Genomic DNA, 10,580 nt, shown 5'->3' with positions numbered 1-10,580 from the left:
ATTATATTTATATAATTGTTTATATTTATAATTATAGTTTATATTTTTGCATATTAAAATACTTGAAACAAGTGGAAAACATGTGATGTTGCATACTAACGATGCGATGAGAAAGCTTATATATATGTATCTTGTGTGTGAATTATCTGAGACTCACGGCAAGCGTTACAATATTCGACTTCGCTAGTGAATCTAACGAAAGACGGGAAGAACGCGAGAACCAACGATTAGTCTGTCTCAGTCTAAAAGAAAGACGGGCGAACCGATCGAGAGACAAAGAAAAAGATACATATATCTATCCTTGTCGTCTAACTAGATGGCGCTACCTTCTGAATAGCGTAGCAGACGCCAGCGGCCGAATAGCCGATTCCAAGGTTACGCGGCGGTTCAGCATCCTCTTAATACTATTCCGCCGGAAATGGCACACCGTGCGACGCGCAACATTGGCCAAAAAGCCGAACTGTGTATACGAGAAGGAAGACGGCACTTTGAACAGTTTTTAACTTAAATACTAAGAGTGGATTAGACTTCCTGAGGAAACCACTAAAAAAACGCAAACTGTGCTATCTACCGCAAAGTGATGAGGAAATGATAGCGATGTCATTTTCTCTGTTGACCAAAAAGACATTATTAATCGGACGAGAAGACGTCCTCTTTATTGTTCAGTTAGCTTTATTGTTTGTTTACCTTGTTGTGAGAATTTGCTAATCATAAAAAAACAACCTCAATTATCGTTTATTCGAGTTAATAAACAAGCACGGCGCGACTCAGCTTGTTGCGATCGAGCGCTATTCGGCAGTACGCAGCAAACAGCGACAAGCAAAGAGTATATATTGCACTGTATCGTATATTACTCCTTGCTTGCTGCATACCGTCGAATAGCGCTCGATCGCAAAAATGCTGAGTCGCGCCGCGCTTGTTTGTTTCCTCCGCCTCTCGTTGCTAAGACATTGCATAAGAGAAGCCATTTTTCTTTCTAGCTAATGATCGTGCACGCCTATAGAATCCATTGCTCTCCGTGTTCTCATTGGCTATCATTTATTAATTTATATCTCAATAACTATTGCGAATTTTGCAAATTGGTAAATAACTTCTGTTCAGAATGACTCAATTTACCTACACACGTCGGCTTTATAGTTCGTTGTCAGACACCCTGTATGTATAAATAGAATATGAACTATATATATATCCGTAGTATGGATGATTGTAAAGTGCGTATGCACTCAAGAAATGTCTCACAACATTCAGGCGCCTTTCAGGGTGATATTTTTAAAGCGCTATTTTAGTACCGATAAAAGAAAAGGCCGAATCCTTTGAATATTACCTAGTTAAGAACCAGAGCTATCACGGTCTTTGAATTAAGCCTAGGCGACGCCAGCCAACTTATCTTATCAGAAAGCGCACCTGTACTTTTTTTGTATTCTGCCGAGGCGAGAGCGCCTCCGTTATCTTATCTGCGCGACATTCCGGAGCCAGTTTGTGCGAAAAATTCCGTTCTTACTACGACTTTCCCACCGCAACTACGCTTATATTGGAGGGCAATAATTACCACTCTTACTCATAAGGACCAGATTACCACCAAGCGTGTTTCTCATTGATTGATCCCGGCTTCCACTATGGTTCACGGCGGCTGCGTCCTTACCTGGTGAACCCGGTATAAAACAAGCGTCCCGGAGCTTGGAGCGTCAGAATATTTTCATTTCTCACTTGAATTTTTCCTCGAGCTCAAAATCAAATCTCTGTCCAAATAGGCTAGATAGCCTTCTGAAAATCTTGTTTTGATGAAGCGCTTGTATAAGAAAGCGTGTTAGCAACGAGACGCGCAATCTTAAGTCAATCTCTGAAGAAAGAATCGCTCATTTTTGTTAAGTAAGGAAGAAATCTCTGCTTCCAGTATTTTTATTTCACAACTTTGCAAATAACCAAAGACTAATTCTTTTACCCAGGTTGGAGCGCTTGAATAAAAAGCAATCAGTTAATCCTCTCAATTTTGAAAAAAACGCACGCTCTTACAATCTTCCATCATTCTAAGCGGCTGAGTGCGCTTGTGTAAGGAACCAAACCTTCTGCTCCTGTCAAAGATAACTATTCTATCTCATATCCTGAAATCGTGTAAATTCCAGTCTAATCCAAAGTGTTCTGTAGGTGGCACTGCTTAAAAGAAGAAACGTTAGAGCCGGACGGGAAATACAGTTAAAACGATTAGTAAATTAGTATCACTCACAAAGAGAGTACACAATTTTGGAAGATCTCTCAAGCTTATCAAGTATTAATCAACTTCTAGTTTTATGTCTCTTTCAATAACCGAGCAGTCAAGTTATTTAGAATCAAGCTTACGTTATATTCGTGAATTTCTTACTGACGTTAAAAATGTTATAAAAGGCGTTGTTGTGACCAAGAAATACGTATCTAGGTGTTAAGAAATGGTTTGAAGTCACAACGTAACAAAGGATAATCTTAGGTAGCAAAGTTGGCGCAATCGCGTAAAGCGAAGCAATTGCAGTTTGGCTGTAAGAGTTGCTTTCAAGAACAGTCATTGCATCAAGTCAAGAGCAAACAGCCCGTTTGGTCAGATGAGAGACAATAAGACTGTTTTTGGAAACTGTTAAAATGAGGACAAACACGTGGCTCAGAAGAGCTCGCGCAGCGTCCTGAACATTGTCTCGACAGGATCGTCTGTCCTGTCCTCGGACAGACGATCCAGAAATCACAAGCACAAAAAAGCAGTGCAGAGCAGAAAGAAAGCAGTTCGAGAAGAAATTCGATGGGCTTCGAGTAAAGCACAGCGGCACGCAACAACAGCAACCAAGCAGTCAGCGCGGTAGCGGCGTCAGCGAAAGTTCAACGGCAGAGCAGCGTCAGCGAAAGCGGTAGACTTATGACTAGTCTACAATGAAGATAGTAAGGCTGTAAGAGTAGAGAGTAAACTATTTTTTGGTGAAGAAACGACGGGAATAACGAAATAAGCAATTCCCATTTCGCACTTCCTATTGCCTTACTGTTAGCCAATAAAAGACGCGTGTCAAAAAACGCAAAATAATTATTTGTATAGACAAAAATAAAATAACTCCAAAAATTAATCCAAATGTTAGATTAGACGTATCTGAACAAATTGCTGGATGTTTTTTGCATATAGATAAAGAAAAACACTAGATTTCCCCAAACGTTTCAACTGTATTTACAGTCATCTTCAGTGTGTACTAATACAAAACAAATTTAAGTATAATTGTTGTGTGTGACAAAAGTATTGAAAAAAAAATTGAAAAAACATATGACTTACAAATAAATTCCTAAACAATTAAAGAATCTTTTCAGGCTCTGAAGTTTCTAAACTGATAAATATATATTCGGTCATGAGAGCCGTTCGCTAGGTGTGCGGAAATTATACGTGTATATATATCCATATATACGTGTTCACATGTAAATTTTTACACGTGAAATTCGAATTGAAATAACAATTCTAAAATTCATATTGGATGCTATACTTGCATCTTGTATATGAGAAATCCCAAATACCCCCCTAATTAAAATTAAATTTATATTGCAAAAAAAACTCCTCGGCCAGGAGTCGAAGGATTAAGTTGTTGATATCGATTATTATTATTATTGTGTCGCAAAGGTGTTGAATAATGTTTTGGTAAAACAGAGGATGTTTGAGGCAAAGCGTCCATTAGTTCATACGCGACGTGAAATAGTTTTCTCATTTCCTTGTCCTTCTCCTTCTTTTTCCCCTCTCCACAAGGCACAGCAATTGTTTTCGCCACGGATAGATTTTCTTCTTTGCAAGAACGCTTACTCGTTTTTCAGATAAAATATAGATATCGACGAAGTACTTTGCTGTACAATTTCCATTTTTCACCTTCATCAACAGGGGAATTGAGAATACGTCTCATCTCCGCGTCGAGACACGAGAGCACGGTTCCGGTAGTGCGTATGGTATTAGCAGCGGTCTTTTCCCTCGCCATTTGTTGTTTCATTCTTTTGAGATTATCCGTGGAAATCAGCACCATTTTTTTAACCCGTTCCATGATTACTCAATAATTTGAGATAATAAAGCTGCGAGTATGAGCCTGATGATGTACAGTAAAAAGCCTCCTTGTTGCACCAGCAGCTTTTTCTTGCACCTCCAAGTACCTCTTTGTTCCGCGATACGTTGCAGCGCCGTTTTGTATCGGATTAGGCGGTTTTTCTCTCTTTTTTCGAGCGGTACGTTACCTCTGAGCGTATTGTGGACGCACTCGCGAATACACGCAATGAATTTGTTATCAGCGTTGCGCAGAAAAGCAGCGCGTTGATTTTTAATTAGAAGACACAGAGTCTTCAGTAGACAGATGTTTTTTTCACCGAGAAAGCGCTTAGCTTTAATATGCGCCCTTTGTTGCTTTTTTTGTTGCTGCTCCTTCGTCGCCGACGACATCGTAGCTTCGAATGATGCCCTTTACTTGTGTGCCTCGGGTTTTTATACGCTTATTTTCACGCGAGGGATCTGCGGGGTATGTATACGTAATGACGCAGATTGTTGGAAAAGATACACGTTCGAAAACGATAGTCGTCCGGTGTTGATTGTTTCAAATCGAGCAGTAAATGACCGTGAGAACGCGAAGTGGCGTTATAGTACGCCTCTTCCAAAAACTGTGCGTCGTCGGGATAGACTTGACGCGCGAGANGGCGAATTTGCGCGCGATCGCGCGAGTTCTTGAAAACCACAAGGTAATTTGCATTCAGCAAAATATTGCGTTGATCGCGTCCCTGATGAAAGAGATTCTGTGAAATAAGTATAACGCAAAAATTTTTATGATGGCTTCCCTTGGTAAACAAATCAATGATCAATTCGCACAACGACGATTCTCGCATAAGATCGTCGATTATTATTAATTTCGCACAGAGCGGGTCGTTCGAGTAATCTTCCGAGCAGGTAGTCCTTCGCGAAACTCGATTTTACATTTTCTCGTCTTCTCGCGTTGCAACTTGAGATAGGCTTCTTGCAACTCGCCGTAATAAAATAAAATTCTCCCGAATCAAATATTCGCCATTTTCGACAAATACGGAGAAAAGTCTTTACAATAGTTATTTTCCTGCATCCCGTAGGACCGCAAACAATCGACGTCCAGAGATGTTTTCAGCGCACGTTCATTGTGAAGACTGTGCAAATGGACGCTCGTAATACTCTTAAATTAAATTGTTTTTGGTTTGCGACGATGAGCTTACCATCGCACGTGGGGTCCCGCGGTGGTCGCGGTTCAGCGCGTTTTGCCGCGACAATCAGCTAATTTTTCTTGCGGCAACGGCGGTGAGCTTATTTCGCGCGCAAAGATAAGCTTGTCAAACGCGCGCGCGCTAATAAGCTTATTAGCGTTCCATTGACAATATCTTAAATAATGATGGGAAATAGGAAAAAAGTTACTCTTTTTTTATATATTCTGAGTTTTATATATTATTTATTCAAAATAATTAAACAAGACCTCCTCGGCCTTTGAGACTACAGGTCGTGGTAGTAATAAAAATAATAATGCAGAGATGCAGTGGAACGTTTCGATCGTTTATTTGTCGATCATCATCAGCCACACTGAATAGAAAAATAAAAACAATTTAAATTTAGATAAGAGATACATACAATTAACATAAGACATAGTATAAGCCGCTATAGTTCGCACACAAACCTTGAAAAGGAAGAATCAAATGTCAATGCCGATTGTAAACATGTGAGAGAAACCACGACGTATAGACACAAACAACATAACGGTTTCAATCGAATATATTATTCATATCTTGTACTACGTTTTAGTAAAAATAAAAATAATTTATTTATACAAATATGTTTACAAAATAAAATCATTAAATGTTATATACACGTATTACAAATACTACTTAACCTAACTTAACCTTATTCTCTACAACTAAGTGTACAAAAAAACTTACATCTAAAATACATTTTTATTTTCATTTACATTTTAATACATTTTCTATGTATTTGTTTTTAAAATGACTCTTACAATTCATATTTTTTATTAATATTTGTACAAGTGCTTACATTATTTTTTTTATGTATTACGGACGGAAAACATATATACGCATATATACTCAATTTTTTATTACTGTAAATTTTCGTATTTTTTTTTGTTCGCGCGGAATTCAGCTCGCCGGGCAGGGTAGGAATAAGAGAAACACTTAATTAGATAAAACAAACAAAAAAAACTATATTCTTGAACAATCCAATTTACATTAGTGGAACAAAAGAAATGAAGTTTGTTCGACACGTCAAATTGTGTATCGCGAGACGTTAAACAGAAATCATAAGACAGACATAACAGAAATGAAGTATGTTTGACACGCAACGTTATTTACCGCGAGAAGTTAAACAGGGATCAAAAAACAGAAATAAAAGAAATCAGTTTGTGGCGCACGGAGTTATGCTAGAGACGCAATATCGCGGAGCAAGAAAAAGTATTGTTGACGCTGTCGATCGGTTCGCTGCGCGAGAAGAGATCTTTGGTCCTTCCGCGTGGAGCAAGCACGGGCGGGATCTTTGGTCCGGGACAGATAGCCGAGACACTCGGCAGAGAGACGGATCTCCCTGTGGCAAAACAGGATAGCCGAGACACTCGGCAGAGAGACGGATCTCTCTGTGGCGGAACAGGATAGCCGAGACACTCGGCAGAGAGACGGATCTCCCGGTGCCGGAACAGGATAGCCGAGACACTCGGCAGAGAGACGTATTTCCCAGTGGCTTTCGATCGTCGAGACTCTCGACCGGGCTTTTCGACCCCGTTGCTATTGTAGCCGGGAAGGTTCTGCTCGCTAGATGCTCGAGGGCCTTCTTTTATACCCCTAGGTTTCCCCTGAAAACGGTATTTCGCCCCCGTCTTTCGCTAAGACGGGAAAAACGCAACGCAATTCGCGTTTCCTTATCGCTTCGTGGCGTGGTGGGTCGCGCGGCGCGGGCGGTGCGCGTATTGCTTTGTGGCTCGGGGTCTGCGCGGTGAGAGCGGCGCCTAGCTTCGTGGCGCGACGCAGCGCGCGGTGCGGGCGCGGTAAGGCCGTATCGGCAATGCTCGCAGCTGATATTATTATTTTGGCGCACAGCGCCGGTTTTTTGTGCCGAGGCGGGTCGTCGGCCTCGGCAGTAACGCCGAGATTTAACTGTCATTTAATTACGACGTTACATTATTAATATGGTTACATTATATAATGTATTTATTTACAAAAATGTTGACGCGCGGAAAGAAAAAAGTTTTATTCTAAATAACTAGACGGAACGGAGCGTTGTTTGTCAATAAATCTACGTTTCAGCACAATCGGCGAGCAGGTTTTTGATTTGTCCTGCCTCACAACTTTGTGAGACGCGGTACAGCGAAAATTCCCTAAAATGTAGATTTATCGATAGATTATTTTCTCCTTGTTTTTTTTCTTTGCATCAACATTTCCCTACCGCTGTTAAAATTACTTATGCGGGAGGATGCGGAATTAAGGGTTATTCCCTTGGTTTTACATACCTACCTCGCGCTAACGTCCGGAGTACGAACTACGTTACGTAGTTTGTACTACGCGTACTAGTATTTAATAGCGCATATAATAAGTACGCTAAAAGTTTACGCGTTTACGTACGCGTAAAATTTCGGGCCACCGGATACAAACGATTCGATGTAACTACCGCGCCCGTAGCCTTTGAGTTTGCCCGGCATGTCGCCCAAGAAATTTCCTGTACGCGGTTTGTATTCGCCGGGTTTACCGCTGCTCACATAAATACACAAATCTGTATTGTAATAAAGAACGCGCTCGCCTAAACGTTCTAAATATTCGTACAGTTTTAATCGCGCCTGTGCCGTCGTGTATGCCGCTATTACGACGTTGGTAATCGGAGAGGGTACGACCGCCTCGTCCCGCATTCGCCACGAAACATATATTATTTCGTCATTCACAGGTAATATATCGGTTACCTCGTGCTCAGGGCTCGACAATAGCGATACGAGGCGTTCCTGTGACTTCACCACCTCGGTACACGTCAGGTTCGATCGTTGGCCGAAGTTTCCCCAAAACCAATTGAGACAGAGCTTCGCGACCGAGCGTAAACCCGGATTTTGCGCAATGTTTTCTCTATCTAGAGCAATACCCTCGACTGCTTTGTATTCTCGAAGGTATCGCTCTTTAGATACTTTATCCACGCATTTGTTTGGCCATCCGCTCGCCTCTTGCTTTAATTTGAGGAAGCAGTTGATGTATTCGGCGAATATACCCCCCGGCGCGTGCCGGGATCATATCGGCTCATTTTGTATTGGCATATCTCGCTTACCGCGGTCACGAGATAGCCTTTCTCTACAGCTTTGCGTAATTCGGACGATACCCATATGCCCGTGAATTCGCGATCGCGCGGATTATCGTGCAAGCACGGAGTCTGCGAGAAGTTTTCGCAGCAACTGCGACACAAAGCGAACAGCAGTTTGCTCTGCACGCGGTACGAGAGTACAGAGTGAAAGAGATTGCGCGGGGGGAGCACTCTACAACGCACAAGCCCCTCGACCGTAAAAAAATCGACACCGGGCATCGCTCCAATGAGCCAAGCGCATTCTTTCTCCCTGACCAGAATTTTCGGATGTCCAATCGGAAAAGCACCGGTTTTCAACACGTAAGGGTATAGAGAACACACGTCTACGTAATGTATTTTCTCCGTACCCTCCGTAACTTCGCGCCGAATTGCAATGTTTCCCGTTTGACCGCCGAAAAACGCGTCGCGAGATGAGAGTGGTTCAGCTGCGAGCATCGAATGTTGTTCTACATATGCTCGCATTTCCCGATTTTCCCGCATATCGCGATCAAAAGCGCACTCCAATTTCTCCGTCACAATGTAGCCCCGCTTGCGAAGACGCCATGACATTGTTGGCGTGCGCTCGTATCGCGAATTCATCGTATCGTGAACTTTGCGATCTCCCGTACAGAGACGTTTGTCNCGCTCTGTTTTGAAACATGCGGAACAACCATGCCGAAAGCAACCGTGATATTGCAACACGTGACGCTCTCCGTTCGTCGTCGTTGTCGTCGTCGTCTCGTAATATCCGTCGACGGGAATGCCACCGATTTCCGCGAGACGCTGTTCTCGCCCATGCCCTGCGTGAACAATGGTGCGGCCGAGCTCGCGCTCCTTCCACACCAGCCACTGCAGAGCTTTGCGAGATTGCGTATCTGCGAGACGATATCCGCCGCGGGGAATGACGTCTATCTCTTTCTCGCGTAAAAAGTTTTTACGGAAAACACGCATAAACGTGAAAGTGATGGTCGTGCACTCTTCGAACGGACATACGCTTCTTTGCTCGAGAAATATCTTGCGGAAGGCCATGCACATTTGTCGCAGGATGTTGACGTTGTTACGACAATAATGCACTATCTTGCGTTGGAAATCAAAGACTGCGTTTTCGCGTGTCTGTTCCGCGTGCCACGATAAAACGCGCTTGCGTTCTTTGCTAGACATACTGTCGGGCAAATAATATTCAACAGATGGTAACGGACCGACGTACGATTAATTTGCGAGAGTGTTAAATTAATGTGGAAAATATCTTTTCTTTACACCATCTCGCAAACCAAAAACTTTTGGCAAATCTGACAAACGCATCGGCATGTAATTGATGCTGTCAATAAATTTTGTACGCCCGACCGTTAATGCGATGATCTTTGTCCCGTTTAATTTTACTTGCGGATCTAATTCGACGCGTTTTTCCGCAATGTAACGCAGGATGAACTGCGCGTCGAACGCCTTGGCGGTGTGCGCGATGCAGATGATCTGCTTGAAACATTTCGTCGTTTTCGTAGCGAAATCGACGAATTGCTTCACCGGATTATCGCGAAACACAAATTCGCGCACACCGCACCACCGACAACGCACCGTCATGTTGTCCTCATTCGCGCACGTGACGCAAATCTGCTGCGCGACGCAGAGAGTCGGCATGTGAACTTTCATTGATACCAAAATTATTCACCTCTCGGCGCGAACTGCAAATGTTGCAAAACACAACGCCGCATTTGTGCCTCGCACCCGCTGTTTTGTACACTCGCCCGCAATTGTCACAGAATTGCAAGGCGCTGCACACGCTCACCTGCTCATCTCCGTATAATTTTTCGGCTCGTTCGAGACACTCGCATCCGTAAAACGTTCTTCTGCATCGCTCGCATCTAATTAATTCTATCTCTCACGAATCGCACGACGGCACACCGCGACAACGTGGACATTTATGCGAACAGCGATGAATTCCTCGTCCGGGACAACAAGGCAAGTCGCAAGGAATGAAGTATTCCTTATTCCCCGCTGCCGCTCTTAAATTTAATATCGGGGAATAGTGACGCGAATCCTCGCAATAGAGAATATTTAAACGTAGCAAAGATTCGCGTCGGAGAGAGGCGAGCAGCGCGCTACCGTCATACAACGGTTTTCTGTTTTTTGCAAAAGTAGACAAGCTATATACAATTATGGCTATTCTTTCGACGGCAAGGTAATGCTGAAAACGCTCGATTTCCCCAATACCGTATCCCTCCTCCGGAATTGAGACGCTCGCTCTCTTCACCAACTCCCGTGCCCATTGGCGCTGTAAGGA

General features: G+C 42.9%; 1 protein-coding gene across 1 annotated transcript; it reads right to left on the bottom strand.

Moving 5' to 3' along the window:
* Positions 1-7,589: 7,589 nt before the first annotated feature.
* Positions 7,590-9,949, bottom strand: LOC109861990. Its single transcript, XM_020441870.1, is given in 3 exon segments — positions 7,590-8,192; positions 8,291-8,443; positions 8,507-9,949. Coding segments are annotated over 3 exon segments (2,199 nt in total).
* Positions 9,950-10,580: the final 631 nt, after the last annotated feature.

This window comes from Pseudomyrmex gracilis, unplaced genomic scaffold (assembly GCF_002006095.1).
Source record: "Pseudomyrmex gracilis isolate BER0280 unplaced genomic scaffold, ASM200609v1 scaffold_1236, whole genome shotgun sequence".
Taxonomy (NCBI): domain Eukaryota; kingdom Metazoa; phylum Arthropoda; class Insecta; order Hymenoptera; family Formicidae; genus Pseudomyrmex; species Pseudomyrmex gracilis.
The sequence above is the reverse complement of the archived record's forward strand: the minus strand, read 5'-3'. Positions and strand labels throughout refer to the sequence as shown.